The sequence below is a fragment of the Triturus cristatus genome, chromosome 11 (assembly GCF_964204655.1).
Source record: "Triturus cristatus chromosome 11, aTriCri1.1, whole genome shotgun sequence".
NCBI lineage: Eukaryota > Metazoa > Chordata > Amphibia > Caudata > Salamandridae > Triturus > Triturus cristatus.
The window spans coordinates 870,224,987-870,248,387 of NC_140594.1; the positions used below are offsets into that span (position 1 = coordinate 870,224,987).

At 41.2% G+C, this 23,401-nt stretch overlaps 1 protein-coding gene across 1 annotated transcript in view; it reads right to left on the reverse strand.

Moving 5' to 3' along the window:
* The window catches only part of IL12A (interleukin 12A), a 44,121-nt gene extending 21,345 nt beyond the window's left edge, over positions 1–22,776 (reverse strand). Inside the window, exons 1-2 of the mRNA XM_085633069.1 lie at positions 22,647–22,776; positions 19,009–19,080 (exon numbers count right to left, since the gene is read on the reverse strand). Coding sequence (XP_085489195.1) covers positions 19,009–19,080; positions 22,647–22,776 — 202 coding nt within the window. The remainder of the gene's footprint in view (positions 1–19,008; positions 19,081–22,646) is intronic.
* Between the last annotated feature and the right edge of the window lie 625 nt (positions 22,777–23,401).

Consider the following 23,401-nt stretch of genomic DNA (forward strand, 5'->3'; position numbering starts at 1 on the left):
GAGAATCCGTGCACCCAACGCGTTAGGATGCATGCACCATGCGCGCATTTTGCCGTTTAAAAAAAAAAAAAGGGGGGGCCCCAGGGGGTCCTTCTGGGACCCCCTAAGCACCTCTAGAGGGTCAGAGTATTTCCACTCTGCCCCCTTTATATGTTTTACACACTTTTTCCCTTGCTTCTTCAGCCTCGCTTCTACCGAGGCAGAAAATGGTCGCCAACAGTTCCTGGTTTCGAATGTAGAGAGCAACTCGGCAGCCAATTAGCATTCAGCGCGCGATCGGGAGGGTGCGCGCTCGGTTCGGGGAGGGTGCGGGTACGGTGCGGGTAGGGTCCGCGGATCCTCACCGGCCATAGATATCACTAACTTTTTTACCCTAATTTTCTCAGGAACTACTGAACAGATTCACACCATTTATGCAAAAGGCACAAGTCTGAACTGAGGACTACCTCGTTGCCAAATTTGGTGTCATTCCGTTCAGCGGTTCGGGCTGTAGCTGCGACAACAGATCCTATGGGAAATTGCATGGGGAAAACGCATTTTGGGACCCCCCTTTTTTTCGGCCCCCGCTTGACGAATCACCACAAAACTTTCAGGGTAGGAGCAGAGCGGAGCTGGCCAAAAGTTTGGAAAATTTTGCGAAAATTCGTCAATCGGCACCAGACTTATTGGGAATAGAATGTTGCGGATTTCCTATGGAAAATAGGTCCTAACTATAACTATCTACTGGCAACCGCCAGTAGATAATTACCTTATGGCAGTCGCCAGTAAGTAGTTATAGTTAGGACCTATTTTCCATAGGAAATCCACAACATTCTATTTGGAATAACGTTGGCGCCGATTGACGAATCTTCGCGAAATTTTCCAAACTTTTGGCCAGCTCCGGTCCGCTCCTATCCTGAAAATTTCACGGTGATTCGTCAAGCGGGAGCTGAGAAAAAAGGGGGATCTCAAAACTAGTTTTCCCCATGCATTTTCCCATAGGACCTGTTGACACAGCTACAGCCTGAACTGCTGAACGGAATTACACTAAATTTGACAAAGAGGTAGTCCTCAGTTCAGACTCGTGCCTTTTGCTTAAATGGTGTAAATCCGTTCAGTAGTTCCTGAGAAAATTAAAGTTAAAAAGATAGATATATCTGGGCGGAGCCTAACCACACATCTCATCGTGAGATCTGATTGGCTGTCAGTACTTCATCCAAGAAGTGTTGGCAGCCATCTTGGGACCAATATACATGATAGCACCTCATTAAAAAGCATTGCAGTTAATAGAAGGTTTTAAGAATTTAGTTACATTATAAATCATTTGTTGATGGTACCATACTCATTTGCGGAATTGTGGTGCGTTCTAAGGTGATTTTACGATGTGAAAAAGCCTTCTGCTGTGATATCATGAATCATGTTTGAGAGAAAACTATTTTCTCATGCTTTTCCCACCGAGGTTTGGAAGGTGATCTATAAGCTAAACTGAGAGCATATTTTCTGTAAATTCACATTATCTTTCTCAGTCATGTGAGAATGAAGTCTGACATTCTCAGTAAAACATGTACATCCAACAAGGGCAGAGACTGTCAGTTGATTCCTTTGTGTTCTCCTGCAGCTTCCCAGAGCGTTCTAAAGAACAACTAGAGCGCTAACAGTCCTACTTATGACAAACGTATTGCACACCTGAAGCCATCTTGATTGGAATAAAGTGGTAACTTTTAAAATATTTAATTTAAAAAGGAACAAAATGAGGGGGTTCATTTTGCCATAGAAAGTATGATTAGTGCTGCAGAAAGAAAAATTAGGGCACATTTTGAGTGACTTCTCAAATCCTCTTCAATTTCATTAAAACATTCTGACATGCAGACTGAAACATGCACTTTCAATACCAGCAGCAGACTTCCCTGGTGAGCAGTAGCTTTACTACAGTGATCTAATAAGCAACTAGAGTGCTAACATTCTGAATTTATGGCAAATGTGTGACACATCTGAATGCCTTCTTGAAGGAATCAAAGTAAAAAACTGAAAGTATTTCCTACTGAGGAGACTGTAGTAAATGAGGAAATTAGGAAACTTCATAACAAATAAGTCTCCCAAAATGGCCACCAGAGACAAAAGAGCCCAAATGTAGCCCAAATATCACCCAGATGTAGCCCAAGTATAGCCCAATGACAGAATGTCCCAGAGTGTTCTAACGAACAACTAGAGCGCTAACAGTCTTACTTATGACAAAAGTATGGCACACCTGAAGCCATCTTGATTGGAATAAAGTGGTAACACTTAAAACATTTAATTTACAAAGGAACAAAATGAGGGGATTCATTTTGCCGTAGAAATTATGATTAGTGCTGCAGAAAGAAACATTAGGGCACATTTTGACTTCTCAAATCCTCTTCTATTTCATAAAAAATTCTGACATGCAGACTGAAACATGCACTTTGAATACCAGCAGCAGACTTCCCTGGTGAGCAGTAGCTTTACTACAGTGATCTAATGAGCAACTAGAGTGCTAACATTCAGAATTTATGGCAAATGTGTGACACATCTGAATGCCTTCTTGATGGAACCAAAGTAAAAAACTGAAAGTATTTCCTACTGAGGAGACTGCAGTAAATGAGGAAATTAGGAAACTTCATAACAAATAAATCTCCCAAGATGGCCACCAGAGACAAAAGAGCCCAAATGTAGCCCAAATATCACCCAGATGTAGCCCAAGTATAGCCCAATGACAGAATTTCCCAGAGTGGTCTTAAGAACAACTAGAGCGCTTACTGTCTTACTTATGACAAAAGTATGGCATACCTGAAGCCATCTTGATTGGAATAAACTGGTAACACTTAAAACATTTAATTTAAAAAGGAACACAATGTGGGGGTTCATTTTGCCATAGAAATTATGATTAGAGCTGAAGAAAGAAAAATTAGGGCACATTTTGAGTGACTTCTCAAATCCTCTTCTATTTCATAAAAAAATTCTGATATGCAGACTGAAACATTCACTTTTAATACCAGCAGCAAACTTCTGTGGTGAGCAGTAGCTTTACTGCAGTGATCTAATGAGCAACTAGAGTGCTAACATTCAGAATTTATGGCAAATGTGTGACATATCTGAATACCTTCTTGATGGAATCAAAGTAAAAAACTGAAAGCATTTCCTACTGAGGAGACTGCAGTAAAAGAGGAAATTAGGAAACTTCATAACAAATAAATCTTCCAAGATGGCCACCAGAGACAAAAGAGCCCAAATGCAGCACACATATCACCCAGATGTAGCCCACATGTAGCCCAATGACAGAAGTGTACAACACACTTATTTTTTGTGTATTTGCAGTTTTATATAGTGCAGACTTGTCAGGTATTGGAGTGCTTTACATGAGCATTGGTTACATCACACAAGATCAAATTCATTTTGGTTTTAGACATGGGGAGATTAAGTGATTTGACCAGAATCACAGAATGTTGAGCTGAAGCAGAAACTCCAACCTGGTTCCCCAGTTGCAAAGTCTGCAGCTCTTGAAGTAACACCACATCCTCTCCCCTAAGTGCAACATTTAATCAAGTGGTCAACTGGATAAAAAAACATAAAGATTACAAATAATTTAAAAGTTCTTTGTCGCTATTTGAAAACTCAGAAAATATGTTCTCATTTTAGTTTTTTAGAGCACTAACCATAATTTTGATGCAAATAAGACTCTCTCATATATGTAATTTCTAAAGGAAATGCTCTAGGTATTACAGTTTTGATTACATCAAGATGACGTCGGGCGTTCCACACTTTTGTAATAAATATAGAATGTTAGCAATCTAGTTGTTCTTTGGGATACTGTTGAGAGGCAGAGGCCAGGGGCAAGGACTCTGAAAATTGAAGGCAGGTAGGAGAGTGCAGAGGCAACAATTTGACCACACTGGGCAGGCAGGAAGGGCAGTGGCAGCACAACAGACTATGGAGGGCAGTGGAAAGGGGGGCAGGGGCAACAAACCAACAATACAGGACTGGCAAGAGAGGCTGTGGCAATATAATAGACCATTGTGGGCAGAAGGAAGAGGCAGTGGTAGTACAACCATACATGCCAACAGACCCGTTTCAGCCAGGAAACGTCCAATGTTTTTAAGCTCAAATGGGCTTTATTTGATCTGTCTCCTGTCTACAATTTCCTCTTTTTCAATGTAACTCAAAGGGGAAAATCAATACCCCAGTTTTTTTTCAAAATCTCCCTCTTACCAAGTTCAAAATGTTCGCAAGTATGGTACATTGGATCATGGTAGGCAGGAGGAATTGGGGTAGGGACATGGACTCGGATAACAGAGGACAGGAGGGACATGGAGAGGTGCACCAAACTGACCCTACAGGGCAGGCATCAGGGTTTGCGCGCATCACAATACACCACACAGGGCATGCGGGACAGGAGTGCAACAAAACAATCCATAGAAAGCAATAGGGAGGGGACAGGACCATGCACATGGACAACAGAGAACAGAGGGGAAAGAGGCAATGGTAGCTAGCTGACCATAATGGACAGACAGGAGAGAAAGCTGCAGCATAACAGACCATAAAGGGCAGGAGGGACGGATCAGGGGCATTACAATGGAACAGACAAGCCAGGAGGGAGGGAATAGGGGACTGCACATGGAAACAGAGGGCTGGGGGCAAGGGGGCAGGGCAGGAGCAGCAAGATGACCATGGAGGTCAGGCAGGATGGGCACTAGAAACAAGACACACCATGGAGAGCAACAGTGAGACTATGATGGCATACACACAGACCATGTACGGAAGGTGGGAGGGGGTCAGGGGCAGCTAGCTGACCACATAGGGAAGGTGGGAGGGGCCATGGCAGCACAGAAGATCATGCATGGCAAGCGGGAGGGTTAGTGGCAGCACAATGGCTATGATGGGCAAGAAGGAGTGTGCAGGGGCATGCACAAAGGACCATGGAGGATAGAAGGGAGGGTCAGGACCTGGGCACAGACAAGAGAGTTGATGGGAAGGGGCCTCACAACAGACCACGTGGGGCAGGCAGGAGGAGCAGTTGCAGCACGAGGGCAGAAGAGTGTGGCAGTAAAATGGACCTTGGAGGACAGGAGGAAGGGGATAGGGGCATGGCATGTGGACAGGCAGGGTGGAGGTGGCAGGGACAGGTTACAGTCATCTGACAATGCTAGGCAGGTGGGAGGGGAGTGGCAGCTCAACAGAACACTCAGAGTAGATAGGAGTGGCAGGTCCATGGAACATGGTGGGCAAAAAGGATGGAGCAGGGGCATGCACAAAGACATCGGAGGGCAGGGAGAAGGAGAATAGGGGCAGCAAGCTAGGCACAGAGGCTAAGCAGGATGTCAATGATGGGCCATAGAATTGGGCAATGGAGGGCAAAAGGAGTGGACTGGTACATCATGCTAAATGGAGGGCAGTGGCAGCACATCAGACCATGCATGGCAGGAGGGAGGAGGCTAGTCCATGGATTCAGACAACAGAGGATAGGGAGGAGGTGGATGGGGCAGCAAGCTAACTGTTCAGAGAAGGTGGGTATTAGGAACTTTATTGTTTTTAAAATGTGTGTCTGTGCGAACTACTTAAAATATAAACAAGTATGCAGCATAATCTCACTTTTATTCAGGAAGATGAGGACGTTTGTGACTGTGACTCTGGGCTCACTTGGCAGAAACACCCCCTGACCCTCCACCCCCCATCGCAAAATGTAGTGCCCGTGAAAAGGGTAGGTGGACGCAGTGTTATATAGAACATAGTCCTGAGAGCTCGATTGAAAATGAAAACTAGATATAGTATATGGTATAAACTATGCACCAAAAAGTGTGATATAAGATGAACCGTTGCGTGAAATATAATATGCAATACATTGTGTGCAATGACAGATTCATTGGAGAGCGCGAGATAGCACAGGCACTAGCGCGTGCTATGCGATATGCGCCTTGGAGTGTAATATGCACAGGGCAGTGTTGTGTAACCTAACTAGTCTCTAAAGTTGTAATATAAAATATGTGCTGGGGAGTGTAACATTGCATATGCACTGTGACAAAGATATGGATCCCAGATTGTAATATGTATGGCATAGCGCTGTGCGTTATAACATAGGCATCGAGGAAGGCACGTTAGATGGGGCAATATAACCCGAGTGAAGGCAAGTGTGGCATGACATATTCATGGGGTGGTGTTACAGTGCACATGGGCTAGAGAGTGTCATAGCATACGCACTAGCTGGTGGAATACAACACATAGGTGTGTGGCACTCGGCGGGCACTGGTGGGTGTAACACAGCATTGGGCTAAGCCAGGAGCACACTGTGACTCTCAAGTGAGGTTCGTCTCCTTTCCAGGGAGTAAAATAAAAAGTATTACACATCCGGCGGTGGATGTGTGTTTTATTAACCGCGAGGGGGGTTTCTTGTATAGTTTGGTCGAATTTTTGTCCAAACCCCTTTGAATGGCTTGGTGTGCGTGTGTATTAAATGTGCCCGTCAATAGCTACCCATGTTTGTATACATAAACGACAAGGGTGTCTACTTGGAGAGTACCCACCGGCGGGGGCGCCGGGATTAGGCACGGTAGGGCGTCAGACACGTCAGAGCTTCACTAGCGGTGTAAATACATTCCACGTAGATTCATTGTATGCATAGTCGCCTTTTAATGAATATCACGCAAATCGTCATGGTGATAGGTACATACGGTTTGTCCAGCATGTCCTAGGTGTTTCTATAAATATATATTTTTTTAAAATAATAAAAAACAAAGGCCGGCCCCGGGGGATGTGATCCCCGGGGCCATAAGTGGCCTGAGGAGGGGGGCAACGCAGCCCCCTCCTAAAGAATAAAAAAGAAAAAAAGGCCATGACCCGGGGTTGGGGTCCCCGGGGCCGATTAAGGCCTTGGGAGGGGGGCCATGCGGCCCCTTCCAAATTAATTTTTTTCAACAAAAAAAATCAGGGTGCAGGCCCTGGGGGATGGGGTCCCAAGGGCCAATAAATTAGAAAAAGAAGGGGGGCCACACAGCCCTCGTTCTTACAAAAATAAAACAAATAAAAGACCGGCATCGCGCCAGAGGCCACACCCCCTCCTTGCAGCACTCTGCAAACGCGGCCCCTGGCCAGTTGTAAGTTGGCGAATTAATTCCCCTTCAATACTGAGGGTCCCTGAGGGCCAACTAGTCCAACAGGTATCTCCAGTATGCGCCAGGGAGCTGCGTTGCAGACAGGTGTTCTGAGGCCATGTCCCTTTTTACACCTCTATGCAACGCAGCTCTGTGGCACTTACTGGAGGTACCTAGTGGGCTTGTTTGACCCTAGGGACCCTTAGGATTCAAGGGGACTTAATCTCTCAACTTAGAACGGCCACAGGGCGCGTTTACACAGTGGTGAAGAGAGGGCACGGGGCCTGAGGCGACGTGTGCAAACACGCCCTGTGGCGCGTTTTAAGTTGGGGAAATAATTCCCTTTCAATCCTGAGGGACCCTGGGGGCCAACTAGCCCACCAGGTGCTTCCAGTAAGCGCCACTGCTCTGCGTTGCAGAGAGGTGGTGCAGGCCGTGCCCCTCTTTACACCTCTCTGCAATGGCGCTTACTGGACGTACCTAGTGGGTTATTTTGCCCCTAGGGACACTCAGGATTCAAGGGTACTTAATCTCCCAACTTAAAACGGCCACTGGGCGTGTTTACACAGTGGGGAAGGAAGGGGACGGGGCCTGAGGTGACATGTGCAAACACGCTCTATGGCGCGTTTTATGTTGGGGAAATAATTCCCCTTCAATCATGAGGGCCCCTGGGGGCAACTAGCCCACCAGGTGCTTCCAGTAAGCGCCACTGAGCTGCGTTGCAGAGAGGTGGTCCAGGCCGTGCCACTTTTTACACCTCTCTGCAACTCAGCTCTGTGGCGCTTAACTGGAGGTACCTAGTGGGCTAGTTGGACCCTAGGGACCCTCAGGATTCAAATGAACTTAATCTCCCAACTAAAAACGGCCACAGGGCGTGTTTACACAGTGGTGAAGGGAGGGGACGGGGCCTGAGTTAACATGTGCAAACACGCCCTGCAGCGCGTTTTAAGTTGGGGAAATAATTCCCCTTCAATCCTGATGGACCCTGGGGGCCGCAATGCACTGCTGGTGACGTCACATATTACATCACTCATGACATGGTCAGTGACATCACTCATGACATCACTGATGACATCTCAAATTACATCACTGATGACATCATCCAGTGAAGGTGTGTTTTTCCGAAAATTACATATGTTTAATATATGTATTTCTCAAGGTCGATGGAAGAATAAATGGGTATATAAGTGTCTAAATGGGCCTAATAAGGTGGGGGAAGGGGAGGATTGTGCCCCCCCTTCCCTTTAATGAAAATAAACAGTCCTGGAGTATGTGGGCTCCAGGGCATGATAAGACTCGGGGAGGGGAGCCGCGGTCCTCTCCCCCTTAGTTCAAAAAAAGGCCTGAGGGATGGGGTCTTGTGGTTTAATGAGGCACAGGAGGAGGGGCCACCCAGCCCCCACCCCTTAATAAAAAAAAGGCCCTTGAAGATGGGGTCTCCAGGGCTTAATGAGTCTTGGGGAGGGAGGCCACGCAGGCCCCTCCCCTTTAAAATAAATTAGGCACTGGGGATGGGGTCCCCAAAGCCTTATGAGGCTCGAAGAGGGGTCAACATGCACCCTCCCCTTTAAAATATATATTGTTCTGGGCACAAAATCAAATGGCTGAAGGGTGTCAAGACCTTATTGTACGACCTTGGCTTAAATGAAGCTTGGGTGAATAGAACCCCACCCCCGAAAGTTGAACTAAAGAAAATATACTGGAGGTGGGTCACAGCGAAGAGAATTTCTACTCTCCATGGCTCTAAATGCACTATTGAGTTCCTAAAACTTAAAGATGAAGTGCGTTTTGAGCCTTATCTTGACATTATTCAAAAACCATTTGACCGAGCACTCTATTTTAAATTTAGGATTGGTACCCTTCCAGTCCGCGAATTAACAGCACGTTGGAAACCTCCACTCCAAACAACACCATTTTGTCCCTTCTGCGAGTCCAGGGTTGAATCAATTGCTCATGTCTTATTTGCATGCCCTGAGTACAAAATCCCGAGGTTACACTGGTTGAAACCCTTGTGCAGAGTTCTTGGAACAAGAGATTATATTACAGCTTTACGCATTTTTAAGTCTGACACTAGAACTTTGTATGTCTGTGCACTATCTAAGTTCTTAAAATGGGCCTGGCTGTTAAGATCTAAAGCACTTGCAGTTTAATATAATGCAGTTTTCCTTCTGTCATTCTGATGTTTTATCATTGTTTTTTAAGATTGTCCTATTTATATGTTTATATGTATTTTTAATTCACAATCGCTCTAGGATTATTGGTGATGCTTTTTTCTCTTTTGTATAATCCTGTGATTTTATAATAGTTTGTAATATCATAATTGTGCTGCTTACAAGATATTTTATATCGAAATAAAGCTTATTTCATTCATTCATTCATATTGTTCTGGGGGATGGGTATCCCGGGCCAGGTCCTGTGGCCATCCCTCCCCCTCGGATGGTCAACGGCCCTGTGCAGGGTGGCATTAGCTGCCATTTTGGGGGTTGGCCACAGGGCCTGCCTGCGGGCCAGGATAGACCTTGTGGCCAACCCCCCACTGCGCATAGCTGAAGTCTGTGCGCAGCGTGGGGATAGCTGCATGAGGTTGGCTGCAGTCCCTGGCCACAAAATCTTAGAAATTCACTGAAAAAAACAAAGGTTAAAGTAACATTATAGCAGGGGTCTTCCAACTCTGCACCGGGCCCCCAGAGGGAACCTACGGCCAAAAGAAGCACTATGCAATAACAGTGCTTTGTTTTAAGCTGAAACAAATGAGCGGCAGTAAGCTGCTCTGTAATGGGCGATCCCTAACATGTTTTGTCATTTATATCCTATCTGGGAGTATGTGTCAGAAGGGAAGGGACAACAAATATTCTTCAAAATGTACACCCAAATATTCACAATGTAGATACTTTTTTTATTTTTTATTGAGCAGAATAAAACAACATACATTAAAGCCAGCATCCCTTAACATCGATATACATTATAATACAATTAATACATCATTAGGTCGAGCCTAGAGCAGCGCATGCGCTGCTGCTCGACTTTTAGTAAGGGACTTTTCAAAGTGCTACACCTAGAGCTTGCTTGTATGTGCGCAGGCACGCGCTTACGAGCAGAGGCGCCATATGGCTTTCCTCTCTCGTCATGAGTCATCAGCTTTCAAGATACGAGAGCTTTCTTTCACATTCCTGAAGTCGATAGCTTCCTTGTTGCTCTTTGCTACTACAACTGTCCACAAGGTGGTGGTGTTCCCACATTGTATATGGAAGCTACTTAACATAGACAACATAGAGGTTAAATTGGCATAGTGTTGGGGAGACGCGCGAGCGCGCGAAACAAGATGGCCGCCGTGTAGTGAGCTCCGGCGTTTTTCCGCCCGTTTTTCGTTCAATAACAACGATTCCTGTCAGTTTTACAGCGCAAATGAGGTCGCTTGACTGCTGATCATCTTACCTGTTGATTGCTGTGATTTTCTTTGAAATTGGACGGTGTTTGAGGCGTTTTCCGGTGTCCAGCCTCTGCTTCCAGCTCTGCCTTCAGGTATTCCCATCTTTGTCTGTCAGGGGGCGGGGCAAGCATTCAGGAAAGGGCCTGGCTTGGGCCTAGCCACTCCCATAGCCTGTTATAGCTGCTGCACCAGCTTTAATAAGGATTTTCTTACTGCTGCAGTATTTTTTTCCTTCATTTTCTTGCGTTGTTGCTGTTATTTTTGCAATTTTGTTATTTTATTTTATTTTTATTATTATTATCCTACTTTCGATACTAAATCAACATGGATAATAAAAATATTCATCCTAAAAGGAAGCAGCAGGTTTCACCTCCGCCAATTAAATCAAAGGCGGTAGAGTCAGCAGAACCTTCATTATCCTTAATTTTGGAGGAAATTCAAGCGCTTCGTGTTAACACAGATTCTATTGCCTCAGAGATTAAAAATGTTCGAAAGGAAATGGCGAGTATGTCAATGAAAATCTCTGATAATGCAATTAAAATACACGATAATAAGGCTAAGCTTGAGACTTTCACTCCACTTGTAGCTAAAATATCTCCTTTGTCTACCCGACTCCTAGAGATGGAAAATCGTAACAGACAATACAATTTACGCATTTTTAATTTACCAGAGGATGTGGAGGGTGGCAACTGTAGACTGTATTTGGAAAATTTGATTCCTGGGCTTCTACAAATTAAATTTCCAGAAAAATTTGAGATTGACAAGGCCCATAGAATCCCTTCACATCGCAATCCTCAATATACCAAACCTCGTCAAATGATTTTCAAAGTCCTCAGGCATCATCATTTGGTTTTGATTCGAAAGGCAGCACGAGAGATTCCTTCCTTGATGGTCAATGGGAATAAAATTGTTATTCATCAAGACTTTGCCAATGAAACAGTCTCAATCCGCAAGGAATTTTCTGCTCTTCGGCCTCAACTGCGAAGTCTTGGGTTCAAATATGGTCTTTTTGACCCTTCAACAATGCGTATCTGGAAAGACAATCTGTCAAAATCTTTTCAACGTCCTGATGACTTGCGTCAGTTTTTGGATCAACGTTCACAGCACTCATGGACACTCATGACTCTAATACTTGATTATAGCTAATTTACGTTTTTTTTCTGACAGGTTAATGGGTCATTACTACATTGGGCTCCAACGGTTCGGTCATGCTTGTTAAGCGTATGTGCATCTCATCTTTGATATTTTTGTACCCTGTTTGTCGTTTTCTCCTTTAAAAAATTTTTTTCACCTCCTTTTACTTGTTCTGGAGCTACTATTTTCTCTCATTATTGTTCTCCTTCTTTTCTTTTTCTCCTCTTCTTGATCTTTTTTTATTCTTTCTCTCTTCATTATGGCTGATATTCACAATATTAAAGTTGTTTCATTAAATGTTAAAGGTTTACGTCATCCAGTTAAGCGTACAAAAATCTTAGATTATTTAGGTAGTTGTAAGGCAGATATTTGTTTTCTTCAAGAGACTCATATAGATGACAAAATCTTAAATTATATGAAAAAGAAATGGGTAGATACTATTGTTTCATCACCTGCTATTGGTAAAAAAAATGGGGTGGCTATTTTTGTTGCGAAAAAATTGCATTGCCAAGTCTTAAGCAAAATTTCGGATGCAGATGGAAGATATATTATAGCAAAAATTTAAATTCATGATTCAGTCATATTTTTACTCAATGTTTATGGACCTACTGCGGATGACCCTCTTTTTTGGTCTAATATTATCACTGAGGTTCTAAAGTTGGGTAAAGTTCCTTTAATTGTTGGAGGTGACTTTAATGTTATTGCTGACCCATTATTGGATAGAATATCTAGTACTAAATTTCGCCCTCCTAAGGTTTTTCATGCTTTTAAATAATTTATTCATACCACCAAGTTAGTTGACATTTGGCGTTTGCACTTTCCCACAGAAAAATGTTTTACATTTTTCTCTAATCCACATAATTCGCATTCTAGAATTGATTATTTTTTAATCTCCACACAACTAGTCCAATCTGTTAAGACTCCTAAGATTGGTAATATTGACATCTCAGATCATGCCTTGATTTCTTTTGTTCTGAACTTAACTTCAACTTTTGCAAACCAAACTAGATGGCGTATGAATACTGGAATTGTTCTTAATGAACATAATAAGCCTAAAATCTTAAATGCTATTCAAGACTATTTTTTACTCAATCCTGAAGGTTCCACTTCTATGGTCAATAGATGGGACGCTTTTAAAGCTTACATTAGGGGTGTAACTATTTCAATTATGGCCTATGAAGATAAAACATTCAACGCACGTATCAAATGTTTGGAAAAACAAATTGCGAAATTTGAAAGGCTTTTTATTTCATCAAATGATCCTCAATTTAAAGTCAAGCTACAAAAGCTTCGATATGAATTTAACTCAATCCTTAGTACAAGAGCTGGCATCCAAATTTCTAATTCTAAGGCTAAATTTCGTTTTAATGCCAACAGATCTGGGAAGCTTTTAGCTAATTATTTACGTATAAAAAAAGATAGAACGCAAATTACCTCAATTCATGGCCCTAATGGTAAAATTGCAATATCTCATAATGATATTGTTACGGAATTTTTGGATTTTTACTCTACTTTATATAATAAGCCTGATCCTCATGATCCCTCCATACTGGACTCTTTTTAAAAAACATGTGATTTGCCCAAAATTTCACACTCGGACAGGCTTGGGCTAGATTTACCCATTACTACAGATGAAATTTTAGCTGCTATTAAATCCATTAAAAAAAATAAATCCCCTGGCCCAGATGGTATCCCAGCTGAGTTTTATAAAGAGTTCCAGTCCCAACTTTTGCCTTATTTATTTCAACTTTTTACTTTTTTTGGTTCTTCAGGAACGATCTCAGGTTCCTTTGCTGATGCTTTAACTATTGTACTTCCTAAGCCAGATAAAGACCCCACTCTTGTTTCAAATTATCGCCCTATTTCCTTAATTAATCAAGATTGTAAATTGTATGCTAAAATACTTGCTTCTAGACTGGCCCCTATATTGGATTCTATTATACATCTTGATCAATCCGGTTTTATGAAGAATAGATATTCTACAAATAACACAAGAACCTTATTACACGTTATTGAACAGAGTTCCACTTTAAGTTCCCCCGCAGGAATTTTGGCTTTGGATGCAGAGAAAGCTTTCGACAAAATCCATTGGCAATTTTTATTTCAAACCTTATTATCATTTAATTTTGGTACTTCGTTTATACGCATGATTTCTGCTCTGTATTATGCCCCTACTGCTCGTTTATTTATTAATGGCCAAGTATCTAGTCAGTTTTCTCTTTTTAGAGGCACAAGACAAGGTTGTCCCCTCTCTCCACTTTTATTTCTCATTGGAATTGAACCTTTCCTTACTCATATAAGAAATTGTGTTAATATTAAAGGTATTAAGATTAAGGAGATTAATATCAAAACCTTAGCCTATGCTGATGATGTGCTGCTATTTATTAGTGAACCTATATCCTCAATGCCTGCCCTATTAGAAATTATTGCAAAATATTCCATGGTTTCTGGCTATAAACTTAATATTAATAAAACTGAATTCTTCCCTTTAAACATTGTTTGTACTCCTGATATGTTACCCATGGCTGATATTGTGTGGCAAAAAGATAAATTAAAATATCTTGGGATTCTATTTGCGTCCTCCATAAAAGCAACATTAACATTAAATAGTAACTTTATTCTGAATTATATCAAAGATAAAATGTCTAAATGGTCTTCACTTCACCTCTCTTGGTGGGGTAGAATGGACTCCATTAAAATGACTATTGCTCCTAAAAATTTTTATACACTTGCTATGATTCCTATTCAATTTCCATTACAATTCTATAAAAACATTGATAGACTTCTATCCAAATTTCTCTGGAATAATAAATCAACTCGTATTGGTTATAAAAAATTAAAAATACCTAAATGCAATGCTGGATTTGGCTTGCCTGACTTTTTTCTATATCACAAGGCATTTATACTGAAACAAAGTTCCATATGGTTTCCTCCTTCCTCTTTAAAGAGCCAACCTACATGGTTTCATATAGAGCAGTCTCTTGTGGATCCTTTTCCATTGACCACCTTGCTAACAATGTCCAATAGGTCAACATATGTGCATAAATCGGTTATTATTAAATCCACTAAACTCATTTTTAATGACCTAGATTCAATTTTTTTGACCCCTATGATTCATACTGAAGATATGTCATTGTGGCATAGTAATGTGATTAAATTGAATAGAAATGTTAATTTTTGGAATGCTTGGATTAAAGCTGGTATCTTTTATCTTAAAGATATCTATTTTGACAATGTTTTTATTTCTTTTGAAGCTTTACAAATGAAATTTAGTTTACCTCAATCTGATTTTATTAAATATGAGTCTTTATGTAATTCAATTTTAGACTCCTTCCCTCATGGTATTCCGTTTAATGTTAAAGCAGATTTAGCACTATATATTCGAACTATCTCTACGTCATCACACACTGTCTATATTTTATATTAAAAATTATCTAATTCTATAGGAAACAATTTAAATATTATTTCAACATTTTGGAATGCTGAGCTTTCACATTCTTTGTCCAACGATACTTGGATGACTGTTTGGCTTAATAGTATTTCAGGATGGCTGCCTGTTTCACTTTACCAAACCAATTCTTATATTTTATTTAATTGTTTATGGACCCCAGTGCGTTTATTTCGTGCTAAACTGATGCAAGACGACATTTGTTGGCATTGTAATTTACTTCCTGGATCACTACGACATATGCTTTTTGAATGTCCATTAATTTTTAAATTTTGGTCTGATGTTTGGGATATTATTCAACAAATATTTCATATTCATGATGTTATTTCTTACAAAATATTAATATGTAAATCTGTTAGTCTTATACATAACTTAACTGAATTAGAAGGTAAACTGTTTAATTTCCTACTGTCAGCTGCTTTAAAGTCCATTACATTTTGCTGGAAGGATATTTCGTCTTTATCGGTTCATGCTTGGTGGTCATGGGTCATTTTTACAAGAAGAGGTGCTCAATTATCCCTGAAAGGGATCAATCATAATTCTAATTTGTTTCATTCTTTCTGGTTACCTATAGATGTATACTTATCTTTATAATTGTATATTTATACTTGATCCACCGTTTTACAGTCATTCTACTTAAAACCTTATATGATGAATGTAGCTCTTTTTTCTAATAGTTGACATTGCAATTTTTCATGGCTCCCTCCCTTCCCTTCTTTTTAGTTTATCTTCCCTCCTTTAATTGATTATTTATATTTCTTTAACTATTGTATTTAGAATTGCCTTTAGAAATTTCTTATTTTATATAGGTATTTTCGCTTATGATAAATTTTTTCTCTATTGGCTGTATTTGTTCATTATTATGGAAAAATTTAATAAAGCATTTTGAACTAAAAAAAAAAAAAATGGCATAGTGTTGCTTCCTGGCCAGTATTGTATCGACACGGCTGGTGTTTGTATGTCACGACCGTTTAAAAAAACAAGCATTGGCATAGCCATTAGGTCTCGCTTTTGGGACCTTATAAGTATTTAGTTATGAAACTGTTGCATGGCTAAACACTTATAAGGTCCCAACGGCGAGACCTATTGGCTATGCCAATGCATGTTTAATTATGGAGGAGTAATCATGTCAAAAAGCTGGAATATGTCGGGCAAAAATCCTACCAACCCAGCTAACTTGCTTACAACATAAAAAATAGGTAACACCTGAATAGTATATGTATGGAAAAAACCTTCTCTTGTACTAAAGTGCAAATGCAGTTAGACTTAGAATCCTAAGAGTATCATTGAGCAGCATAATTTACACAATTAAACAAAGTGCCAGTGCTAGTGCAAATATATGCTCCTGAAGGAAGCTAAACTAAAGTGCAAGCCTTCTCTAGTACTAAAGTGCAACAATAGAATTAAGGTCAAATAAATGTCATTTGACAGTGTAAATTACACGATCAAGTAAAGTGTAAATGCAAGTGCAGATAATTACTCCCATTCTCGTAAAAAAGGAAATGGAAATAGCATCGATGACCCAGGTGTATGATTCATAAAAGAAAATCAGAAATAATCCTTACCCCTGAGCCTTCTTTTTAATCATAAATATAATCCAGATAATTATTCAACACCAGATTGTCCCTGAAGATGCCTTTCCATTTGATCAAAAAGTTTCCAGATTGACACACATTTCTTAATCGCTCCCACCCTTTTAGCATATGCTTCTTCAAAGGTTCTCACACGTTTCATTTTTTTATACCATTCAAGAGTTGGGGTCTTGGTTGTTTTCCAATTCTGCAAGATCAATGAACGTGCCACCAAAAAGGAAATTGATATAAACACTTCACCCCCTTTTGTTATTACCTAATTTGTGCTTTGTTTTAATAAACCAAACAATGCCGCCTTCGGTTCTAGTGGTACAATGATTCCTATAGTGCGGCTGAGCCCAGCACATAATTCCAGCCAAAACAGCCTCAATCTAGGGCATGTACAGGCAATATGTAGCCAACTGCCCTCACCGGCTTGCTGACATCGAAAACAGGTATTTTCCACCGCCGGATAGATTTTATGGAGGGCCTGTGGTATATAATAAGCCGACCATCGGGACAGGAAAGCCATCCTTTTAAAATTGGCAGCCCTAAGTAGCTTATTGTCATTCTGCGAAATCGCTTGCCATTCTCTAATTGAGAAATTGCAGGCCAACTCATTTTTTTTTTTCTAAGAAATTAGTAACAATCAAAGGCTTCCCTTGATTTTGAAAAACTCTATACCAATTCCCCATACCTCTCAATTTAATTCTAAACACGGAAGCAAGAACTGAAGGGGTGCCTGTGTTACCTAAGGGTGTATATTTATTTATCCAGGATCTAACCTGAAGGATAATAAAAAAAGGAACCTACTCTAAGTGCCACATCTGGGCTGCACCTCCTCCCAGGTCATACATCTGCCTCCTAACAAAAAGTGACCTAACTCTTTAAAACCTTTTAACTCCCAAAGTTTAATATGACTACTATGAATAAAAAGGCCCAAGTTTCTAGCCTCTGACAACCCCAAATATTCAAATTCCGTCAATTTTGCTTTTTGCAACAAAAAAAAACCGAAGTCTAGAAGAGAATTCTTGAAGCGTCTTATATCTTACTTTTTTAGGCAATTTTGACCATCCAAAGACCCCTATTATCAAGCAAACTAACTAGAATATCCATAAATGCAGCCTCATAATAAGTTTGAATATGCGTAAGTACCAACCCCCCCAACTTGTATCTAGCTGCAAAATTGATAGTTTTACTCATGAAGCTTTTTTATTCCAAATAAACTGTCGAAAAAGTGTATCCAATTCTCTAAAATATGCTGCGCTAACTTTAATCGGGACATTGGAAAAAAGAAAAATTAATAAGGGTAATACTGACATCTTGATCAGGGCAACCCGTCCTATCAAAGAAAGAGGGAGGAAGCCCCATTTACCCAATAAATCTTTGATCTTGCTCAATGTAGCTTCTTAGTTTAGCTTATAAGATCCGCATATCGATTTGATACATAGATTTCTAAATAGCGGATCGGTTCAGGGGAGCATGCTTGTTGTTTCAAAATATCCGGAAGAAAGTTGCAATGAACATTAAGTGCCAATACTTCAGTTTTTTTGTGATTAATTTTGTATCCTCCAATTGCTTCAAACTGAGTGAACTCCTTCAAAATTTGATCAACATTATGCTTTTCCGGTTTAAGGTAGAGTATCACATCATCAGCAAATAATTGAATTTTAGACCTCCCCTCTGTAGGAGTTCTTATATCTATGTTCTCCCTAATCTTTACTGCTAATGGCTCTATGAAGAAAGTAAACAAAATGGGCGAAAGGGGACACCCCTGTCGGGTCCCACATTTTATATCTATTAAACCTATAGATTTAGAATTTATCCTGATCTGGGCCTGGGCTCCTTGATAGATATTCCGAAGCATGGTAATTATTTGATTTGGAAAACCAAAATTTTCAAGGCCATAAAATAGTGCTCCCCAATTCACAAGGTCAAATGCCTTTTCGGCGTCAACCATCATTATTATTGCAGGGGTTCGATGAGTATTAAAATAGTCAATTGCTTGAATAAGAAAACTTGTATTTGATGACATTGATCTGCCTGCTATAAAGCCTGCTTGGTCCTTGTGAATTACATACTGAGTCATAGATGTAAATCAATTTGCCCACATTTTCATCAACATTTTATAGTCTACATTTAGGAGACTAATTGGCCTATAAGAGCCGACTTCCCTAGGATTTTTTCACTTTTTAACGAAGCTAACTATTAATGATTCCTTAAAGGCTGTTGGAATTTCCCCTCCTGCACTAACAAAATGAAAAAGGTCAAGCATAAAAGGAAGTAGTTCTGCTGAGAAAACTTTATAAAATTCGGTCGGCAGACCATCATTCCCTCAAGCCTTACCTCCAGGCATCAAAGTTAGAGCCCTGGAGATTCCTTCTACCGAAAAGCCGGCCACTAAGGCCTCTTTTTGACCTGTTGAAAGTTGAGGGAGAGCTAGATCTTCAAAATAAGACTGTATAGCATGATTAGCTACCTGGTAGTCAGTTGAGTAGAGGTCTTTATAATGATCTATAAAGATTTTAGAGATGTTATCTTGTCCCGAAACTAGATTCTGGGTTCCAGGAATTAACACTTCATTAATTACTGCCACTTCTTGTTTAACTCTAGTTGACCATGCCAGTAATTTCCCTACCATCTGGCTTTCTTCATACGTTTTTTGCTGGTATGCTTTTGTACTGCATATCTCTTCCATGATGAAAAATGTCCTCAATTCCCGTTTGGCCCTGTTAAGTTCCTCTCCAGTTACCTGACCCCTGATAGAGCAGCCTCTCCTTTTATTTGTCAAAGCCATCTCCACTACTTTCTGGAGTTCTCCAATTCGAGCTTTACGCTCTCTAAGTTGCGCTGCCATAAAAGCTATCATTTGCCCTCTAATTGCTGCTTTAAACACCCCCCAAACTGAAAAAAGACTCGCTGTTCCTCTGTTAATTAAAAAAATTTCCCAACCCATTCCTTCGTATCCCCTACCCACTGTTGGTTGGTTAAGGGAAGTCGATCCATCTGACACCTGGATTTCTCTCTAGCCCCCAATCCAAAATCAATTTCTATTTTTATTAAAGAATGATCTGAGAAAGAATTCACCATTATCTCCGTATTTGAACAGCTCAGGGAGCGTGATACTAGAAAGAAATCAATACGGGAAGCTGACCTAAATTGGCTGGAATAATAGGTAAACTGCTTTGCTACACCATGAACCCTTCTCCAAGGATCCACCAATTGATGATCCTGTTTAATAAGATCATTCAACTTCTTAGTCCCAGGTTTCATCTGCCTTTTTGTCTTATTAGATGTATCTAATTGCAGATCCTGAATAAAATTTAAATCTCCTCCTAAAATGATTGGGACTAGCGCCGTTCTTGCTCTATCATTAATACTTTTGAGCGCCACAGAGTCATCCACAACGGTTGCATAGTAATTCACCAGATTCACCAAATTCCCCTCCATCTTTACCTGCATCCAGATCCATCTACCATAATGATCTCAACTTGGAAAATTTCACAATGTAAACCTTGTCCAAGATAGATAGCCACCCCTCGAATTGCTGCCTGAGCTGAAGCAAAATAGGCCTTAGAAAATTATTTTGGAATAAACAGTTTAGGTTGATTAGTTTTGAGATGGGTCTCTTGCAAAAATAACATTTGTGGAGAAAAGGCTGCCGACCATCTTATCAAGCCACCATACTTTTGCTTATTCGAAATACCATTTACATTGATGGAAATAATATGAGCATTAGTATCCATTTTTCGCCTTATTGTTCATAATTACATCAGTAAACATACCCTTTTTCAAATTATACAAATTCTGGTTATTGCTTCTCCCTTTCTCTTTTAGCTTACATTTTATATATAAACTATTCTGCTCATTAATTTTTTTTACACCGCCACCCTTTCCCTGTGCCCTAACCCGAACCCAGCCCTCTCCGAGAACCCCGTGACCCAAACCCTTAGCAGAAGGGGAATTGCCCGCCTTACCCTCTGCTGACCCACCTTGGGCCCCCTTCATGACGGGTGCCATGGTATTGCACCGTGATGTGATCCCCTCCCCACCCCACCCGAGAAGGAGAGAAAAGAGAAAAGGAACAAAAAAAAAAGAAAACCCCAATTTGTTCCTTTTTACTTGTCCTTCGTAATTCGCTGCAGAAGTTCCTGTGCTTCATCCAGATTTGAAAACATATGAAACTTCCCATGAACAAGGACTCGCAATTTTGACTGTTGGGCAATGGCTGCTTGCACCCCCTGTACCTTGAATTAATGAAGGAGTTTAACAAACTCCTTTCAGCGTCGTGCAGCCGCAGCGCTCATATCTGAAAAGATGCAGCAAAGAGGGACCTCTCGTGTTGAAAATAGTTTTTTTTAAATTGCCCTGGTCAAAATTCACCAAAAAAGTTCTGGGAAGTTTGGAATTAGGAAATGGCTGTGCTGGAACTCTATGGGAATGGGTGATTGTAAGGTCCCCAGAGAATTCAGGAAGGACTGTGTCTTTTATAAAGGACTCTACCCATTGAGCCGGTTGTGATCCGTCACACCCCTCCGGGACACTCACCAAACGAAGATTAGTCCGGCGTGAGTGATTTTCCAACTCCTCCAGTTTCAATTCCAGTGAGTTCTTTTGCTTCTTATCCTCTGAAACCTGCAGCTGAATTGAGGTAATCTGGTCCTCCAACTGAGAGATTCATGACTCAGCCTCCTGCAGACGAGATGGTATAGCCCCCATTGCCTCTTCAATTTTCGATAATCGTGTATGTAGTGCTGCGATTTCGTCTGCCTGAGTAGCTTTCATCTCCCTGATCTTCTCTAATATGAGATTAAGCATACTTTTTATATCGCACTGAAAACTGAGTCCAGAGCCGGCTGCAGAACCCAATGCAGAACCCGATGCAGATCCTATTGCAGATATTTTAATTGCTTCAAAAGCCACTTCGTTAGTGCCTTCAGATGTTTCTGTGGATAACGCAAGAGGAGAAGCCTGCCTTTTTGGGTGGAGCCACGTTAGTAAAAGTTGTAGAGAAGGGCTGGAGTTGATCAATTTGTACAGCTTTTGCGCCTTGAGTATCCTGCTTAGGAGGCTGCTGCGAAGGAGAGAGAGGAAGCTACATTAAAGATTGAGAGGGCTTTGCTTTCTTGAAAATCACATACTCCTTGCTCTTGCCAGGCATCAAGCAGGGGGGGGTTTATTTGCGTACCATCTGGATTTTCCATTGGAGGCATTTTGTCCCGACTTACTATCTCCAAGGCTGTGCCAGCACTTTTGCTTTCTATGCCCAGAATAGTTGAATTTGTCGCTGCCTGACAAGCACTGTCTGATCTATCCGGTGGACCCCCATGACCACCTTCAATTTGCTCTGGGCAATCCTCCTCTGAACTTGAGGAATTAGCTACGGGAGTAGAGCCTCTACGTTTTTTTTGGACTCGCTCTCTCTCCGCTTTTGACATGCCCTGAGCCGTTTTCATTTGCACATTGCAATTTTTGGATTTAGGGGGTAGACTTGAATCTGACTGGGTCAGGGTAGTGGGGTTTTTAATATGCCTCCCCATTGTATTAAAGCAGAGTGCATCTTTTCCCTTAACTTTAAAGAGAAATTCTTCATCCCCTTTCCCAACTCTCCGTGCTTCCAATATTGCTGGTATCTAAAATGAAAGGGATTCCAGCCTCCAGGAATTAAGCATTGCAGTCCCAAAAAAAAAAAAACCCCGAAGAAAACCATCTTTAGGAAGTTTGGGAAGTTTGGGGGTTAAAGTGCCAGGCAGCAGCAAAATATCACTATGCAAAATTCCAGCCCTCCAAGCTTTTCAGAAGACCGGCATATTATCATACCAGGAGTTTAGCAGCTCCGTCTCTCCACGGACCTCAGGAAGGCACAGCAGCTAAATGGCAACAATGTATCCCAGTATCAGCCTTGACTCAGCTGAAAATACCTCCCGCCATTGCAGCTCTCGTAGCTTCCAAGACTGAAACAGGACAGGACTGAAACTATGTACCCGGCGTTGGAGCTTCAGCAGAGCAGGGCAGCTTCAGAGGCTCCGTCTTCTCCACGACCCTCAGGGCAGTCAAATCCACAGGCGGCAACACTGTATCAGCTTGCTGAAACACCATGCTTCTCACCGCCATTGCGTCTCTCTCCTCTCTTGTCCCTCCAGGTAAGGGACGGGGCTGCGATCAGCTGGCTATGCGCAGGCGGGATCTGCCATAGCCCTCCACAATGTAGATACTTGTACGCATTGTTAAGGCCTGCCTGACCAGAATAGTTTGTTTGGAAATCATGTATTTGATCGCATTTTTAAAATAGTAACAGAATGTTAACTGCAATTGTTAAATAAGTGTAGACATATTTAAACATTGTCAATTGAATAGTATAACTAAGGAAAATTCTGAGGGGGGGTCTCAGTGATGTTTTTTTTACTGGGGGGGGAGATTTAAAAAGTTTGAAGACCACTGCGTTATAGTTAGATGATTTTTTCCATGACAGCATTAACCTTTTGAAAAAAAAACCACAAAATTCACCAGTTACAGTCAGCAGAGCTAACTATAACATGCGCACCCGCCATGCTCTGCTTATGAATTCACATATTACTTCACTCATGACTTGCTCTATGACATAATTTTTTCACATCACTGATGACATCTCAACTGACATCATTGATGACATCATCCAAGCTTCTTTTGTGCACGTTGCTCTATAAACGGGTATATTATTAGAGCGCTGAAAGTAAGTACAAAACAGCCCAGAAGAACA